The following is a 20,543-nucleotide window of genomic DNA, read 5'->3' as shown; positions in this document are numbered from 1 at the left end:
CGGGGCTGGATCCTCCAGCAGCTTTGACACTTGTGATTTATCTCAGAGCTGCCGCCCTGCTCCTTCTCCACTGAAGTATGAACACAGCTGCTGATGGTAATTGATGCCTAATCCCTAACAATTTTCATGAGGTGTGAATTAACTTTCCCCGCCCCACTATCCCTCCCTGCTCTGTTCCACTGAGATCAGCACATATGTGTGCCATTTACAGTCCCCCTGGACCTTAAGATGTGGAGCAGGAAGGGCTGAGTTGGGTATTTCCCCCTCTCTCTTGGGTGCTTGCTCTTTGCAAAGATTGCTCCACCAACGCCAGACGGCGTGCTCATGAGGAAGTCCCATGTTGCTGAACTCCTAGCCAGCGAGGAACTTCTACATGCATGACAGAAACGAGCAATTCCTCGCCCAGATATTTTTGCACTCGTGCGGGCCCCCCTAACACATGACAGCCATGCTTTCATTCTTTGCCAGTCCCAATATAACATGGCATGAAGCAAAGGAGATCAGCAAGACTTTCTAAAATGTCTAAGCAGGACACCAACCATACATGCAGTAGAAAGGCAGGGCTCCATCATGCAACAAGTAAGGCTGCTGCCTGGAGCACAAATCTATTGTTACACTGGAAACTATGCACAAGTCCCTGCGCGAAATGGGAGGGGACCCTGAGGATCATCTCGTCCAATCCCCTGCAATGCAGGAATATGTGGCTGTCCCATTTGGGGATCGAACATGCAACCTTGGCATTATCAGCACTACCCACTGAGCTATCCAGAACTCCCTGAGATGCCTCTGGGCATACTGGGAGACACAGTCTTTGTGCCAGGATAACCTCAGAGTGAAAACAAGCTGACAAACCCCGAACCTACACAGGCAAGTATGCTCTATTTTCTTACAGTATGCAATTCCAGCTAAGCTATTTGTACTTATATTCAAGAGGCCGATATTTCTTATATGGGGGGGGGGAAAAACATTTGAACTGAGAGACAGCATTTGGGAAGAAAAAAACACAACACACTGCTTTTTTTGCTTTCAGGTATTCTGTGTGACCACTTGAATAGATTATTCCCTTAGAAAACAGATGCAGATTTTCTATTTTTGAGCCACATGCAGTGCATTCATTAAACTCTGGGGCCATCTAGAAAGTGGGAAAGGCAATCTGGTCAGAGATTATTTTTTATAAAAAAAAGATCTGGAATGAGTAAACCTGATCTACACTTAGGAAATAGGTAAAATGCCAAGACCTCAGATGCAGATTAATTACAACGGCCATTGACAGCTTTATTGGTACTTACCCCTTGGAGAGGACGAATCGGTGGGATGTCATAGGTATCCTTCTGGTATTTGGTAGGGAACTCATAAACATAACCTTGTCCTGACCTGACTGGAGTTACTACCTATGGGTTCAAAGAGAAAGACAGGAAAACATAAATACTGAGGCACTTGGCCAGATGCAGGTCAACCATGTTAAGAGTATACAAACATTCATTTCACTGGTTGATGGCAGTTTTACCAGAGGGAAAACCCAAACCATCATTAAGAGGTTTTAAAAAAAGTATACCTAAGATAGCTCATAACAAATTTAATCGTGTGTGTGTGTCTGTCTGTCTGTTTGTTTGTCTGTCTGTCTGTCTGTCTATCCAGTGCTTTTTTTTCCTAAAAAAATGTTTAGGGGTACTCTCATTTTCCTACTCATATTGAAATACTGCCCCTCAATAAGGCCAAACTTCAATTCACAAAATGTACCCCTGTGTACCCCCTGAAAAAAACACCACTCTATCAATCAATCAATCATCTAGCAGCCTAATGTGTGAGATATCTCTCTCTCTCTCTCTCTCTCTCTCTCTCTCTCTCTCTCTCTCTCTCTCTCTCTCTCTCTCACACACACACACACACACACACACACACACACACACACACACCCCTGCTGTATTTGTCTGCTACTAGTCAATCTGGGAAGGTAGCCCATCTGGGAGAAGGAAAACTCTGATCCTAAACCTCCACAGCCTTGTGGGATATCTTTGGGAGAATATAGGGCTAAGGAGTAAACCCTACACAAATCCAAAGTGAACTCCCTAAGATGGTTGGATGGTGGCTTGTACGCCCCCTTCTGGCAATTCCTGCAGCCCAGCTGGTGCCAAATGTATAGCTCAGCTTTCCTTTGGACCACATCAGTGAGGCCAAAAGCAGGGTCTTGTCACCTGGGAAGCCCAGGACGTCCACACACAGTGCCCAGGCTTATGCCCCGGGGGAGGTCACTTTGGTGCTGCTAACGACATGATTTGACTTCACACACCCTTGAAGGAGCACTCCATTGCCTCTTGTGACAGGCAGATGCCAGCAATACAGTCGATCTGTATGCCCACATGGAGATTAGCTGTGGATCAGATGTACCCAACAAGCATATCTGGCACATAGACCACATTCACCCATGGATTTTACTCTGCAGTGATAGCTTGAATGATGAGACTGGGGACTGCATTTAAACTCAGAGTCAGTGTTTGGAGAGAGGGTGTCCAGTGATTGTATACCTAGGATTATGAGATGCTTCACACATTACATATTTCAAGTACACACACAGACAAAAAAAACCAATGCATGAATGAGAAACATGGCCGACGGATTTCAGAGTGTGTCACTCAGCAGACAGCCATGGTTGGTTGTAGCTTCCTATGCAAGCTACAGTCTGTGGGAATCTGTGTGTTTGTGACAGACCCTTTCCTCGATCCAAAGCAATATCTAGAACAGGCATCCCCAAACTTCGGCCCTCCAGATGTTTTGGACTACAGTTCCCATCTTCCCTGACCACTGGTCCTGTTAGCTAGGGATCATGGGAGTTGTAGGCCAAAACATCTGGAGGGCCGCAGTTTGGGGATGCCTGATCTAGAATGTCCTGGGTCAATCACAGGCTAATCCATTCCAGGACTTGGGGAGTCAAGGGGAGCTCAAGGGGAGCCAGCAAGGAACATGAACTAAACCAGGCACCCCCAAACTGCGGCCCTCCAGATGTTTTGGCCTACAACTCCCATGATCCCTAGCTAACAGAACCAGTAGTAAGGGAAGATGGGAATTGTAGTCCAAAACATCTGGAGGGCCGAAGTTTGGGGATTCCTGAACTAAACTCTACACCTGTTAAGCTTATTCTGCATCCAGCTGCTGATCTTTAAGAATTCCAGGTGTTCTTAAAATCCATCCTGGAGGGGGTAAGTTGGAGTTTTGTTTTTGCATTTCCTCTCTATTTTTTGTCATTGCTGTTGTATATTGGAAATCTATATTTATTTTTAAAATAATAATTCCAGGTGTTCTGATCACATCACTAATTTTTCTTCACCTGCTATAAAGAAGGAGCTCCTCATCTGATTTTATAACCCACCTTCAGATTAAACTGGGTTAACAAATAAATGCTTTACATCTGGAATGAACATCTGACTCTCCCCGGCAAATATGCCGTTAAGTGCAACTTTAAAAAACTAACACTAAAGCCCTCGACAAACTTTATAGAGGAAACTGATACTGCCAAAATAATAAATGTTATTTAGCTGCACATTTTTTTTTATTAACGCCCAGACACAGAACCAAAAAAGATGCATGAGAATGGGTTGTTAGGAAGCAGTGCTGCTTAATTTAAAAGAAGGCAAACAGAGATGAAATTTACTTTTAATTTAATGCCAGCAAACCCCAATATGTAGCTACAGTTCTGGGCAAGACATTTATTTGCAAACAGCATTGTTTTAATACATGGTCACATTATGTGGCAACTTTTCCAAATCTCTTCTTGTTGTCATGACTGAAATCTCATGGCTACCCTCACGAGAAATCTAATTCAATTATGCAGAATGGTTTCACTGTACATTGATGTACTAAAGAAGGGTTTAACAAAGGAATATTTGGGACACACGAAGATGCCTTATACTAGGCCAGGCTATTTGTCCAGCATCGTCTGCACTGACTCTGGCTCTCCAGGATCTCAGGAAAGCTTCTAGCTGGTGATGACAGGGATCAGATCTGGACCCTTGTGCACGCAAAACACATTATCCGCCAATGAATTGTGGTTCATTTAAATCTGCTAAGCACCACCACCATTTTCTCTCTGGCCTTTTGCTAGGTGCAAAGGATGTCACAAGTACTGCAGCTAACACGGCTGTAAGATTTATTTATTTAATAAATTCCTATACCGTCCTTCATACCAGATCAGAGCTACCTTCACTTGTCACTTATGCAGGCTCATTAGGTATGCCTACAGTCCAATTTCACAAATTAAAACACCAAGGCTGATCCCCCCAAAGCGGTATATCATGCATTTGTGTACCGTGTGTGTGTGTGTGTGTGTGTGTGTGTGTGTGTGTGTGTGTGTGTGTGTGTATTCTGTTTTTAATCTGTTGGGAGCCATCCAGAGTGGTTGGGGAAACCCAGCCGAATGGGTGGGGTATAAATATATTATTATTATCATCATCATCATCATTATCATTATTAGAATTGCCATCGCAATTGCAAATGTTCACACACACAGCCAAGGAGTGCCAAAAGCGGTTCCAGCCTTCTTTCCTCCCTTAAGCCCCCAAACAGTTTTAAAGCAATGTTTTCCCTAGGATTGACAAATGTGCAAAATATCTACTCCAGATCTCTCAGTGACAAGTTTATTATTAGGCTGCCTACTAGTTCTGAATGCTAAGCATACTTGCGGCAGAAATGCTTTGCAACAAAATGACTTTTTTCAAAGAAAATAAAAGGGGGGGAGAGAGCGCTCATTTTATGACTTGTCCTCCAGGGGCTCTTTAAGTTGCAGAGATTCTGTTTAACATAAATAACAAGTCCCTGCGGTGTTGCAAACCTTTCCTTTAGGAGAACAGATATGGCAAATGAGAAACAAGAGTCTCCTCCCCAGGCAGCCTTAAATTTTAATCCTTTCTCTTAATGCAAAAACTTTGGCGTCAGGCTGCTTATACGAGCTATGGAGAAAATGCTCAATCTTAGCAATGCTGAAATGTGCTGCTGTTGGAACCTGGCCAAATGATCACATACGCAAGTAATCACATACATACACAGGGCTTCATGTTAAATTTCTGAAAATCTAGTTTTGGATTTCTCCCTCTGCAACTGATCGTTTGTGTACTGCAACATGGGAGGAGGAAGGCAACAATGCAGCTCCTATTTTACATGGGTGCCCCCCTTTCCCCCTAACTGCCTGTGTGGACCCTTGTATTTACAGATGACTTCTGCAGCAAGTCTGCAAGGTTTGCGATTCACATGGGCCTGTTCACCTGAGGATAGTTCCATTTGCATAAAAAACTGCTGGCGGTGGCAGCTTGTCAACTGGTTGACTGCATGCAGAGCTGTAGCCCTATGGAGAGTTTTGAGCCAGCATGGTGTAGCGCTTAGAGTGTTGGACTAGAACCTGGGAGACAGAGTATTCTTGTAATTCAAGAGTATGAAAGCCAAATTAAATTTGAAAGTGGTTGTTTTCCATACCCACAATGCGGGATGCACAGACACTAGTACAATTTTCATCCCTCAAGGGCATACAGTTTGTTTCTAATCCCTATGTTTGGGGGATTTGTTCATTTTCCCACCACATTTTCTCATCTCATATTTCTGAAATTACTTCTAATGATGAAGAACCACTCTAATGACTCTTTGTCCTGCAATGCACGGATTAAGAAACAGACTGACTTTTGTCCGGGTGCATCCAAAGCCACACTCCGCATGAGGGAGACGAATCGTACACATCTAAAGAAATCTTACAGCCCTCGCCCTGTTAAAAACATTGGCACTTGTTTCTTAGGAAGAACAAGCACCTGAAAGAACTAATTTGTCATCCTCCCTATGGACACATCTTCTCCTGAGCTAAGATGGACTACTGGTTTGACCTGGTAAAAGGCAACTTACTATGTCCTAGTCCTAACTGACAGAGAGTCTGGGGTGGTGTGAGCCTGGAAGGTGTGTACTGAGCTCTCTTTAGAGGCAAAGGAGAACCAGGATGTGCACCATTAATACCTGGGATTGGCAGTCAGGGTGAAGTCTCTGGAGTGATGAACTTGGTATAGGTGCTAGGAGCCTGCATTTGTGCCCTTTCCAGGACTACTCTACTTCATAGAATTGGAAGGGACCTTGAGGTTCTGCAGATTCCAGCCCGTATGTCAGCTTCAGCCCCAACTCCAGATGTTTATTTCAGGGACCTGGAATAAAATTCCAGGGACTCAGCTACATTAGTAAAGAAACAGCAATTTGAATCGGCTCTAAACATGCAACACCGGATGGCGCCAGAGAGCAGGAAATTTTAAAATGTGGTTTTCCATAGTGTTTTTCTTTTGTTATAACGGTCTAATTTCTGACTTATTAATAGCAGGGGTTTTTTCCTGTGTCTGGATCGAACCCAGGCCTAGATTTGGATACAGGCTTAACATTTAGAGGCATACAACTCTCTCACATCTCCTAAAGCAGGGATGGAAAACCTGGGTAGCCCTTCATATGTTGTTGGACTACAACTCCCATCATCATCCCTGACCAATGCTGGCAAGGGCTGATGGGTGTTGGAGTCCAATAGCATTTTGAGAGGAGCAGGTTCCGCAGCCCTGCATTAAGATAAAGATAAAGCACCTTAATGGTTGTACCATCCATGCAACTATTTCATACAATAAGGTCACATTCAGGCAGCTTTTGGGGGGGGTTATCTGAGTTTAAAAAGAAGCCTGCTTCCTTTGTGGAGATTAACCATGTCAGATCCATGATTTACAGGGACTGGATTACAGTACTCCAGGAATAATACCAGTATATTTGTTTGTTTCTGTAAAAATCCTTATAACTGATTCCAGGGCAGTGCACAATATATTCTATTGAATAAAATGCTGCAACAACAACAAGAAGAAGAAATCATGTAACATAAGGCATATGTAAACGCAGCAGCAAGACAACTTCATACAAGTGGTTAAAAGAGTTGTTTTTAAAAGCCTTATAGGAAGAAGTTGTGTGGGTTGGGCAAGTGTCCTGGTCCGTTCCCATGCCAGTGTTACTCCTCCCTTGGGGCTTGGTGTGGGAAAGAGTCACATTGTCCACCCAACCCACACCATTCCTTCCTACCAGACATGGCTAGAACAGTGCGGCTTCCAGCCACGTGGAAGCAGCTCTGATGAACACATGAAACACATGCCAGAAAACTATGCCACACTTTATCTAAGAAACTGCTGAAAAATCTTATCGGCGTTCTGTATTCCAAACAGAAGTTAATAAAGGAGGAACTCTCTGCACTGGAGAACTCCATCAGGAATCACCCGGCCTGGCAGAAGTTCCACAAGGAAAAACAAACCATTTACCACTCTCAACTGGAGTTACTGAAGAACCAGAAAAATAAAAAACTCTGCAACCTTTCCAACCTACAGGCCACCAATCAAAACAAGATCAACAACATTGTCAATCTTTCACAGCAAACACTCAGCCCAGCTGAGGAATCCGTCCTTTCACGGGGACTATCATTCTGCCCTGCCAAATCCCAACACATGATTCAGTTCTGCGGGGACCTGGAAGCATTTTTCCGCCGTTTACGCCTGAAGGAGTATTTTCATCACACACAAGAACAAGACAAAGTAGAACAAACTACATCCCCACAACACAACACCTCTCAACTTACTGGGGAACAACCATCACCCTCCAAACGCATCAATGAACAGAACATTGACCACCAACTACCACCGAAAAGAAGTTACACAAAAAGGGACTCCACATGGACCCCTCCTGATGGACGCAATACCACACTAGATCTGTACATCGAATGCTTCCGCCACAGAATCCAAACGGATGTGACCAGAAAACACCATCGCTTACAACAAAATCTAAACCATGCTGAAAGGAGAGCCATAGAAAATCTCAGGAACAACCCAGACATTATAATTAAAGAGGCAGACAAGGGTGGAGCTGTCGTCATCATGAACAAAACTGATTACATCCAAGAGGCCCACAGACAACTTTCCAATACTGCCTTTTACATGAAATTGGACTCAGACCCCACACAAGCATACAAAAAAGAACTGAACAAGATTATTAAGGAGCTACCCCTACACATCCAAGAACAGATCCTCACAAACACACCAGCGGAACCTCGGCCAGGAACTTTCTATCTTCTACCCAAAATACACAAACCAGGAAACCCAGGACGCCCCATCATCTCAGGTATTGGCACCATTACAGTGGGTGTTTCCGGCTATATGGACTCTGTTCTGAAACCATATGCTATCAGTGCTCCCAGCTACGTACGTGACACCACAGATTTTCTGAGGAAAATACAATATTTGAACAATCTTCCTAACAATACTATACTAGCCACTATGGATGTGGAATCTCTATATACCAACATCCCACACAATGATGGTTTACAAGCCATAAGGAACACCATTTCAGATAAAACCACAGCGGACTTTGCTACCAAACTCTGCCACTTTGTCCTTACCCACAACCACTTCAAATTTGGTGATGACCTGTTCCTCCAGATCAGCGGCACAGCCATGGGCACCCGCATGGCCCCACAGTATGCCAACATCTTCATGGCAGATTTAGAACAACGTTTCCTTAACTCCTACCCACTCAAACCTCTCCTGTACCTGCGATACATTGACGATATTTTTATTATCTGGACACATGGACAACAGACCCTGGAAACCTTCCACCAGACATTCAATGACTTTCACCCCACCATCAACCTAACAATGAACCAATCTATGCAAGAAATACATTTTTTGGACACTACTATAAAAATACAGGATGGACGTATAGACACCACCTTATACAGAAAACCAACTGACCGACAAACATATCTACATGCTTCTAGCTACCATCCCAAACATACCAAACAATCCATCGTATACAGCCAGGCCTTACGTTACAACCGCATCTGTTCCAACTCTACAGACAGAGAATCTCACCTAAGAGATCTACAGCAAACCTTTTTAGAACTAAAATATCCACCTGATGAAATTAAACAACAGATCAACAGAGCCAGACAGATACCTAGAGAGAACCTGCTGCAAGACAGACCCAAAAAAGAAAATAACAGAACACCACTAGTCATCACATACAGCTCCCAAGCTAAAACAGTACAACGCATCATCAGAGATCTACAGCCTCTCCTGGACAATGACCGCTCCCTTTCTCAAGCTCTGGGAGGAAGACCTTTCATTGCCTACAGACAGCCACCCAATCTTAAACAACTCCTCACCCACAATAATACAACCACCAGACTTAACATGGACACTGGTACCAGAGCCTGCAATAAACCCAGATGCCAACTTTGCTGCCACATACACCCAGACAACACCATTACTGGCCCCAACAACATCCAACATACCATCTCAGGACTATTTAATTGCTCATCCTCTAACATTGTGTATGCCATCAAATGCCAACAGTGCCCTTCAGCTCTCTATATTGGACAAACAGGCCAAACCCTACGCCAAAGGATAAATGGACATAAATCTGACATCAGGAACCAGAAGACAGAAAAACCAGTAGGAGAACACTTCAATCTCCCAGGACATTCTATACAAGATCTCAAAGTAGCTGTCTTACTACAAAAGAATTTCAGAAATAGACTGGAAAGAGAAGTTGCTGAATTGCAACTTATCACCAAGCTCAAAACCATGGAGGGACCTGGTTTGAACAGAGATATCGGGTTCTTATCTCATTATACATGATAAGCGATCTTCAGCCATCTCAACCCTTGCTTTTTCATGCAAAACCATTTGCAGTCGTTTGCGGTCATCAACAGCTATCAGTCAGTCAATCACCCATTTCCACCACCCTTCTGAGTGATCCCCCCTCCCCATCCCCACCCCTCCCCACCCCTTCTCTACATAAGTGCCTGGAAACTTCCATTTCACTGTATCTGAAGAAGTGTGCATGCACACGAAAGCTCATACCAAAATAAAAACTTAGTTGGTCTTTAAGGTGCTACTGAAGGAATTTTTTTATTTTACTTCGATCCAGACCAACACGGCTACCTACCTGTAACCAGAACTATGGAAGGCACCACATTGAGCCGCATGAAATGGAAGTCCATCAACCTCACCAAGAAACTTGCCCAGGTACAAACTGACATCCTCTTTCTATCTAAATGCAAAAACCTGGACATTGTACCTAAGGGTCTTAGAATTAAGAACCCTCTTCAATCAACTTATCCCACAGAATATGCCAGAAAACTATGCCACACTTTATCTAAGAAACTGCTGAAACATCTTATCGGCGTTCTGTATTCCAAACAGAAGTTAATAAAGGAGGAACTCTCTGCACTGGAGAACTCCATCAGGAATCACCCGGCCTGGCAGAAGTTCCACAAGGAAAAACAAACCATTTACCACTCTCAACTGGAGTTACTGAAGAACCAGAAAAATAAAAAACTCTGCAACCTTTCCAACCTACAGGCCACCAATCAAAACAAGATCAACAACATTGTCAATCTTTCACAGCAAACACTCAGCCCAGCTGAGGAATCCGTCCTTTCACGGGGACTATCATTCTGCCCTGCCAAATCCCAACACATGATTCAGTTCTGCGGGGACCTGGAAGCATTTTTCCGCCGTTTACGCCTGAAGGAGTATTTTCATCACACACAAGAACAAGACAAAGTAGAACAAACTACATCCCCACAACACAACACCTCTCAACTTACTGGGGAACAACCATCACCCTCCAAACGCATCAATGAACAGAACATTGACCACCAACTACCACCGAAAAGAAGTTACACAAAAAGGGACTCCACATGGACCCCTCCTGATGGACGCAATACCACACTAGATCTGTACATCGAATGCTTCCGCCACAGAATCCAAACGGATGTGACCAGAAAACACCATCGCTTACAACAAAATCTAAACCATGCTGAAAGGAGAGCCATAGAAAATCTCAGGAACAACCCAGACATTATAATTAAAGAGGCAGACAAGGGTGGAGCTGTCGTCATCATGAACAAAACTGATTACATCCAAGAGGCCCACAGACAACTTTCCAATACTGCCTTTTACATGAAATTGGACTCAGACCCCACACAAGCATACAAAAAAGAACTGAACAAGATTATTAAGGAGCTACCCCTACACATCCAAGAACAGATCCTCACAAACACACCAGCGGAACCTCGGCCAGGAACTTTCTATCTTCTACCCAAAATACACAAACCAGGAAACCCAGGACGCCCCATCATCTCAGGTATTGGCACCATTACAGTGGGTGTTTCCGGCTATATGGACTCTGTTCTGTAACCATATGCTATCAGTGCTCCCAGCTACGTACGTGACACCACAGATTTTCTGAGGAAAATACAATATTTGAACAATCTTCCTAACAATACTATACTAGCCACTATGGATGTGGAATCTCTATATACCAACATCCCACACAATGATGGTTTACAAGCCATAAGGAACACCATTTCAGATAAAACCACAGCGGACTTTGCTACCAAACTCTGCCACTTTGTCCTTACCCACAACCACTTCAAATTTGGTGATGACCTGTTCCTCCAGATCAGCGGCACAGCCATGGGCACCCGCATGGCCCCACAGTATGCCAACATCTTCATGGCAGATTTAGAACAACGTTTCCTTAACTCCTACCCACTCAAACCTCTCCTGTACCTGCGATACATTGACGATATTTTTATTATCTGGACACATGGACAACAGACCCTGGAAACCTTCCACCAGACATTCAATGACTTTCACCCCACCATCAACCTAACAATGAACCAATCTATGCAAGAAATACATTTTTTGGACACTACTATAAAAATACAGGATGGACGTATAGACACCACCTTATACAGAAAACCAACTGACCGACAAACATATCTACATGCTTCTAGCTACCATCCCAAACATACCAAACAATCCATCGTATACAGCCAGGCCTTACGTTACAACCGCATCTGTTCCAACTCTACAGACAGAGAATCTCACCTAAGAGATCTACAGCAAACCTTTTTAGAACTAAAATATCCACCTGATGAAATTAAACAACAGATCAACAGAGCCAGACAGATACCTAGAGAGAACCTGCTGCAAGACAGACCCAAAAAAGAAAATAACAGAACACCACTAGTCATCACATACAGCTCCCAAGCTAAAACAGTACAACGCATCATCAGAGATCTACAGCCTCTCCTGGACAATGACCGCTCCCTTTCTCAAGCTCTGGGAGGAAGACCTTTCATTGCCTACAGACAGCCACCCAATCTTAAACAACTCCTCACCCACAATAATACAACCACCAGACTTAACATGGACACTGGTACCAGAGCCTGCAATAAACCCAGATGCCAACTTTGCTGCCACATACACCCAGACAACACCATTACTGGCCCCAACAACATCCAACATACCATCTCAGGACTATTTAATTGCTCATCCTCTAACATTGTGTATGCCATCAAATGCCAACAGTGCCCTTCAGCTCTCTATATTGGACAAACAGGCCAAACCCTACGCCAAAGGATAAATGGACATAAATCTGACATCAGGAACCAGAAGACAGAAAAACCAGTAGGAGAACACTTCAATCTCCCAGGACATTCTATACAAGATCTCAAAGTAGCTGTCTTACTACAAAAGAATTTCAGAAATAGACTGGAAAGAGAAGTTGCTGAATTGCAACTTATCACCAAGCTCAAAACCATGGAGGGACCTGGTTTGAACAGAGATATCGGGTTCTTATCTCATTATACATGATAAGCGATCTTCAGCCATCTCAACCCTTGCTTTTTCATGCAAAACCATTTGCAGTCGTTTGCGGTCATCAACAGCTATCAGTCAGTCAATCACCCATTTCCACCACCCTTCTGAGTGATCCCCCCTCCCCATCCCCACCCCTCCCCACCCCTTCTCTACATAAGTGCCTGGAAACTTCCATTTCACTGTATCTGAAGAAGTGTGCATGCACACGAAAGCTCATACCAAAATAAAAACTTAGTTGGTCTTTAAGGTGCTACTGAAGGAATTTTTTTATTTTACTTCGATCCAGACCAACACGGCTACCTACCTGTAACATGAAACTGAAATGGAGTTAAAAGCTGAAGGTTCAGAAGCACTTCAAGTTCTCTTTGGACTTGTCTGGTGGCTGGGATAAGCTGAGCTATGGATAGCCAAGATGGGGTTTTCATATCTGTTCCGTTTTGGTCTAGTTTCAAGCGATTACTTTGCCCTCCCTACACCTTCAGAGCATCTATGCATTTAAATAAAACAAACCCCAAAAGCACATTTTCTTGCAGTTGAGTATAATGAGCCTCCAAAGGAAGGGGACCGTAAGGCAGAGGGGGGAAAGATGCTTTGGCCCTTCTTTGCCCTCTCTTCCTCTGAGTTTCTGGTATGCAGGAATGTGCTTCCTGAGAAATGTCAATGAACTGCAGGCTGTCATTTCCACACATACCCGTCCTTTCTCTTAGAAGAATGCCTGTGGTCATCTGGTTCTTGAAAACCCTACATCTCGAATCAGAAATTTTTTACTTGTTTACGCATTAACAGAACCAGATGGTGCGCCCACAAACAATCTCTCCCTCCCTCCCTGACACACTCGCCGATAACTGCCAAACACTGCGACCATTTCAACTACGCAGAACAACTAAGCATGGGTAAGTGGTTTTTAAAAAGTAAAGAACGTACCGTACGTTAAACCTGCACTGTGAAAGAGATGCATATAACAACAAGAACAATTATCAAAAGAACAAAGAAGATAGTCTGTCAGAGTCCTTAGTCCTGCAATAGTGGCAACTTGGGTCTTTTCTATGCCAGCTCTGTGTTCTTTTACCAAAGAAAAACGCTGAGTGTGCATGTCCCCTGTCAAGCAGCCAGCTCTGCGGTTCATTAAATCCCTTTTCCTTACACAAAAGGGGCAGGGGGAGAAAGAAATCTTTCCTACTCATTACCTAACAGAGAGAGGGGAGGAAACAGCAACCAGGAGAGCACTTAAGAACATATGAAGAACCGCCTTCCTGGATCGGACCAACAATCCATCCAGACTAGCAGTCTTTCAGCAATAACCGACAAGCCGTTTTCATTGTTACTGTAGCTGGAAATGAAATCTGAAGAAATGTCTAGTTATGTCAAGTAACATGGTCCTTGAATGCAAAATGTATGCTGATATCCGCCGGCAATACTTGGACCAACTATTCCAAACTGGAAACCGGAGATAGAGGTGACACGCTTCCTATTACAGGGGAGAGACCAGGAGCGTACCAGGACTGTAGCTGAGTTCCTCAATTCCTTTTGCCGCTGAAGTACATTACAGGATCCTGCCCCTGTAGAAGACCCACAGAGGTAAAATAGATCGCTGGCCTCCCCTCCCTTTTGGCAAGTGACTGTACTGATGGGTTGGTGACGTGATCACACTGGACTATTTATTTTAAATGTTTGTAAATGATGCCAATAAAGGTTTTGATTGATTGATTGATTGGTTATGTCAAGTACATTATGTGTAAGGTTGTCCCCCCACCCACACAACAATGGACTCCCAGTGAGGAATCATGGCTATGGATCTCATACCAGTAGCAGCAGCACACCAGACCAGAATCTGACACATCTATGCACTGTTGGGAAGTGGCAGAACTGCCAAGGTCCTCATAACGTTTAACACAGCGGGGAAGCATTGCTATTCGACATTACGCCGATATCCAGTGCATATCTGTCATGTAGAGCATGACATAGAAACAGTCGACACAATTAAGAGAGCAGTTTGGAAGAGAATCCTATGGCACAGTTGCACTGGCTTACTCCTACTCTCCCAGAGCACAGATGTGCTACGCAAAGGACTTTTGGGGCGTGGGGGCAGGACAGAGCTGTGACTACTAACAGGCCCTTGTTCTCTGATCTTAGTCAAACCAACAATGCATGTTTTCTAGATAGGACATGACAGGAGCTGAAGCTCACAGAGTTTTTCTGTTATGTTTACTAGAGAGAACTCAATGAGAGCCACTCCCACTCACTGTGCCCTGACAGGGGCAGGAAAGAGCCATATTTAATCTTCTGCCTCTCTCTTCACTCTTCAATCCCATCACCAAGCCAGAAATGTGAGAGTATCGGTGTGTTTGGTACCTTTTCCTACCAGGGTTTGGAGAAAAGGCACACTTACCTGGAGTAATCTTCACTGAACTCATTGGCGCTGAATTATGCGTAAAGATGCAAAAAGGGTTCACTGCATGTTCTTATTCTCCTTCTTGTCCTCAGTTTAACACTCTTATAAGTCGCTTGGGTTGAGAAATGGTGACATGCCAGTGAGCATCAGAGGCAACTAGGGTCACAGACCTGTCTCTCCTCAGTGCCCCCACGACAACACAACTTCATTTATCACATCACAGTGATTTCTGATCCCGGAAAGGTATTTTATTTATTTATGGTTACATTACAGCCCTCCCGGGAGTTCAGGACGACATACATGCTGCTCCCTCTTCCTATTTTATCGTTACAACAACAACCCAGTGAGGTAGGTTAGGCTAGAGAGGCTGTGACAGTCCTAAGGTCATTGAGGGAGCTTCATGGCTGAGCAGTGATTTGAACCCTGACCTCCAAGGTCCCTGTCCAAGACTCCAACCACTGCACCGCACTGCCTTACCCATTCCAAAAAATGGTTCAACAGCAACTTCGACCCATTTACGCCAGGGGTTTTTGTTAAACAACTTGATAAAGCGATTCTTTTGAAATATTGCGTTTCCCTACATTCCTCCTGACTTCCGTATGGCCATCTAAAGATCAAAGGTCTGTGGGTGTGCGATGACTTAACAAGAGGGGTCAGATCAGAGAACAAACAAGGGTGCCCTCGACCTCTGCCACCATATCCTTCGCGTCAGATCGGCAGAGGCAGGTGCATCGGATTAAAGACTTTGCGACGAGGGCTTTGCCTCTTATATTTCCAGCCATTACCAAAGTCTCCGCTCCTGTTGAGTAGCAGTTTCCGAAGAGAATAAACTCGCAAACGGAATCTAATTAAAACTGATTGTCCTTAACAAAAGAACCCACTGTTCTCTCCAGCTTTTCAGGAATGCTCCCACACGGAAACATGTTGCAAATGAAGCTGCTTACGAAATCTCAGCAAGGAATCTACGTATGCTAAAAGTGCAGAAACCTAGGATCTGTTTTGGTTTGGTAGCCTTTATTACCTTTCCTTTCCTTTCTTGGTAGTTGTGCTAGATAGGCCAACCCCTGAAGAACTATACGCACTGTTCAGTGAATGTGCAATGCCACTGCATACAAAAATCAAGCTTTTAGATTTTCATATATAAGCATGCCTGTTAAAACAGAAAAGTTACGAAGCATCCTTAGGTCACATCCACACCATTAAAGCACACGACTCCCCCCCCCAAGAGTCCTGGAAACTGTGGTTTAACCCTCACAGCACTACAACCCCCAGCACCCTTAACAAACTACAGTTCCCAGGGGAAAGCCATGTGCTATAAATGATGGTGTAGATGTGACCTTATGCTGTATTGAGTCAATTGATCTTGTACTGTCTAATCCAGTACTTGTGTCTCTAGCCTTTGTTGGACTACAACTCCCATCATCCCTAGCTAGAAGGACCAGAGGGTCAGGGATGATGGGCTTTGTAGTCCAACAGCAGCTGGAGACACAGGTTTCAGAAACACTGCTCTAAACTGACCGGCAGTTGCTCTCTAATGTCTCAGGCATTTTCTAGCACTGCTTCCCAATATCCTGTTTTGCACAAGGGAGGCTAACCTACAGCCCTCCAGATGTTCCTGAACTACAATTCCTGCTGTCCCTGACCATTGGTCATGCTGGCCAGGCCTTATGGGAAGTGTAGATCAGCAACAATGGGTAGGGCTTGTGGGAAGTGTAGATCAGCAACAACAGATAAGCCATTCCTGTTTCAGCAGGGCATGTCACAGATTGAACCCGGGACCTTCTTCAAGGAAAGCACAAAGTCCTCCATCGAGATGGGGCCTCAGCCCAGCAATTTCACTGCACAGAACACCAAGGACTGTTTCACACATTACACAGAACAAGCCCAAGAGGCTTGCTGCTACCTCAACAGGAAGTGGCAGCCAAGCCCATCACCCAACCAAGCCTCTATGTTTTCAAACAGCTGTATAACTTTCTCACATATGACTTTTTTTTTTAGGTGTACGCCTACTTTAAAAAAAAAACCAGACATGGGCATCTAAAAGTATGATGCAGTCCTACTTTTGATTTGGAGAGCCCTCTATCATTTTATAACTAATCAGCACCATCTGGGCTTGTCTACTATATATTTCAGGCAGAAAAATAGGAACACGTTTTAAATAAAGGTGATAACATTGCAGAGAAACAATGCTCTGACTTGCATTAAAAGCCAGAAATAATGTTGACAAAAGACAGCTGTAAGTCACTAGGCTAGATAAGACACAGTAATTATCTTTTTCAATCCATGATACTCTGCCTCTCACTTTGCTGTTAAAAAAGCAATTGCCTTAACCAGTCTCAACCAGCCTGTGGTGCTATATTTCAACATCAGACACAAACAAAGGTTGATTCACTGTGTATCTGTGAACAAACAATACCCCTGTTGGCTTTCCCCGACTCTATGCATTCTTTGAATCAACACATTACAGTAGTAACATGCCTGAAGTTATATGCATTTCCCCTGCTCTGTATTTGCATCGTATGAAAATATGAAGCCCTTTTATGACCGGCACTATGAAATCAAGTGTTCTAAATGGGAATAAAAATATAAACTGGGTTGATAGTGAATCAAAGTATCCCCTCCCTGTGTTGGCTAGTTAGATACAGATATCAATGCTGTTCTTTGAGCAGAGTAACATGAGCACAGATGGGGAACCAGAATGTTACCTGCAAGTCGCTTGTTTTAATGAAAGAATCCAAAGCTGAGAGAGAAAATACTGTACAGTATGTTGCTTCGGAGATAAATGGTGCAATCCCCACCAAATCTTCAGTGAAAAAGATCTCAGGGAGTGGAGCATGGAAGGATCTCTGCCTTTCGAGACCTTGGGAGCCGCTGTAGTTGCTGGCCTTTGTCTGTCTCAAGAAACAATGGAGTGCACTTCCAGGGGTGAAATCAAACCGCTGTTTTAGCAGCACCAAAGTGACTTCCCCGGGGTGCAAGCCTGGGCAGTGTGTATGGCCGTCCTGGGCTGACCAGATGACAAGACCCCCCTCTTTGCCTCGCTGATGTGGTCCAAAGGAAAGCAGAGCAAGACTTGCAATCCCAGGCAGCCCTGTCCCACCCCGCTTAAAGCAAAGCAACTTAAACACTTAACTAACGTAAAAGGGTAAACTAAAAATACAAATACAAGTTAAAACACTTTAACACACACCCCCCCCGTTTAAACCCCATCCCCATTAAATTAATAACTTGGCACAAGGGGGGGGGGCTGGTCCATGCCCTCGCCCCATCCCTAAAATGCCAACCCCCAAAGGGATGACTCTCTTTGGTGTGGCCCCTTTCCCAGGGTAGGCTAGCTTTATAGAGCTGCCTAGCTGGGGAGCTGGATTAGAAACCTGCCTCTAAAGGCCTGTGCTCTTTGCAGTGAGTCACTTTCAGGGAAAGAGGTGGTGTGGGTGGGGGAAGCCCCTCTTATGTGGCTTGCTGAATTATCTCTTCTGATAAACGTGTTCTCACCTCATGTACAATATATTTCATTGTAAGCTGATACACTTTGAAAGCAAAATAAAAACTTTTGTTTCCATAAATTATCGCCTATGAGCGTAATGAACTCCCAAGTAAGACTAGGCGAGATAGAAACTCACCACGTTTTCCACACATCATGAAACTTGTCAAAAATTGGTCAAAACTGTGGGTGGATGCAGATTACTGTGCTGTGGGAGTATCAGGGAAATCTGGGGAGGGCGGAAGGGGGAGAGAGCTCATAGTGTGTAGCACCATTCTCTAAGCTGGTGCCATCCAGATGGACTACAACTCCCATTAGTCCCAGCCTGCATGACCAATGCTCAGAGATGATGGTCGTTGCAGTCCACAGCACATTGATGCCACAAGGTTGGTGAAGTCCAACCATGTGCCGAAGTACATTTCAGGATGACTTCCCAACCAACTAACCAACCTATTTCAGACTTGTTTTACAGTTGCAATATAGGCATTCCACCAATCAATTGTGTGCTATTTGCCCCTAGCTAAAAACAAGAAGAAAAAAATAGTACTGATTGCTTTTAAGTATCTCCTTAATATGTATTTTGGAAATTTTCTTTTTCTTTTTAAAATATTTTTTTATTGATCTTTCATGGATACTTCTAACAATATATCTTTTAACAAGTTTTCACATTTCCACCCTCTTCCCCTGGACTTCCCTCATACTCCCGTTTTGTTTCATTTCCATATTGTTCACCCTGTGTACTGTTTCCCCAAAATTTTCCCAATATAGTACATATAGTCTTTTTATTTTATTTTATACAGTTGTGATTGTTTACTCAAACCCTGCCAATGAGTCCATTTCTTTATGTTGCCTCTTCATATATGTTGTAAATGGTTCCCATTTTAAAGTCTTTGTTGTCCTTTTCACGTATTTTTTCTATCAGTTTTGCCAATTCTGCATATTCCATTAGTTTTTATTTTGGAAATTTTCTTGTGGGGCCTGCACAGTAACCCCCCCCCCTTTTTATTGCTGATGTACAGTTGTGTTAACTCCTGAAATCCAAATGCTTTCCTTTGCCACAGAGAGCCTTTGCTGTTGTGAGTTTTTTAACAGTGCCACCATTTAATTCTCCTTTAAAATGGATCCATACTGCCATAGAGATCAAAAACCAATTAATGCTCAGCTGAGAGCTTGAGTGGGTGTAAAAATGAAAGCATTCAGTTAATCCCACAGAGACATCTTATAAAAACTCTGGGATTTTCCTTAGAATAATCATCAGCCACACATCAGTGAATCATTTCTTACTACTGCATATTCAAGGTAGAAGGACTCTTCAATTAGTGGTTTTCTGAGAAAGCCTGAAAGCTGATGAATAACCACAGATATACATGCAAATGGCTGAGATAACATGACTGTTCTCAACCATTATGTGTGGTAAGTAACAGATGAGGACTTTTCTGCTGCAATAGAACCAGGACTGCAAAAACAACGGTTCACACCTCTTACACTTTCCGTCCGGAGAAATGCTTTGGCCAGGTAATAACATGGATAATTTCACACTCATGCATACGTTGCAGTTATCAAGTGATGACTTGGATGTGTGAATGAAACACCTCAAACACAACAGATAGAAGTTCAGGTAACTGTAGGGCAGCTGAGGGGGAGGCAGTGGGCAGACATAAGCTCCATGCTTATACGCAGTAAGTGCCACCCCCAGGGTGAGTGGTGCCCAGTGCACACACACACACCCGCCCCTAGCTCTGCATCCACTCACCTTCCAGGCCTCACATGGTCATTAAAGTCCAGAGGCTGCTTAGTGCCACTGCCAGTAGCAAAGTGAAACATTAACCCCCTCCATAGTTAAAGACTAAGGCTAGCACCAGAAAGCAGGAAGACCACAAGCACTGACAGCTGGAACCGCTGGGACACTGGGAAAAAGGCCTTACCTCTTGATTTTGTCCTAAATCGATACATCTAT

The 20,543-nt window shown here is 43.9% G+C and overlaps 1 protein-coding gene across 1 annotated transcript in view; it reads right to left on the bottom strand.

The window, feature by feature from the left end:
* NEDD9 (neural precursor cell expressed, developmentally down-regulated 9) overlaps positions 1-20,543 on the bottom strand; it is a 65,975-nt gene that overhangs the window by 9,011 nt on the left and 36,421 nt on the right. The window contains exon 3 of the mRNA XM_035124977.2: positions 1,290-1,391. Coding sequence (XP_034980868.1) covers positions 1,290-1,391 — 102 coding nt within the window. The remainder of the gene's footprint in view (positions 1-1,289; positions 1,392-20,543) is intronic.

This window comes from Zootoca vivipara, chromosome 8 (genome assembly GCF_963506605.1).
Source record: "Zootoca vivipara chromosome 8, rZooViv1.1, whole genome shotgun sequence".
Lineage (NCBI taxonomy): Eukaryota > Metazoa > Chordata > Lepidosauria > Squamata > Lacertidae > Zootoca > Zootoca vivipara.
This window is presented reverse-complemented; position numbering and strand designations above follow the sequence as displayed.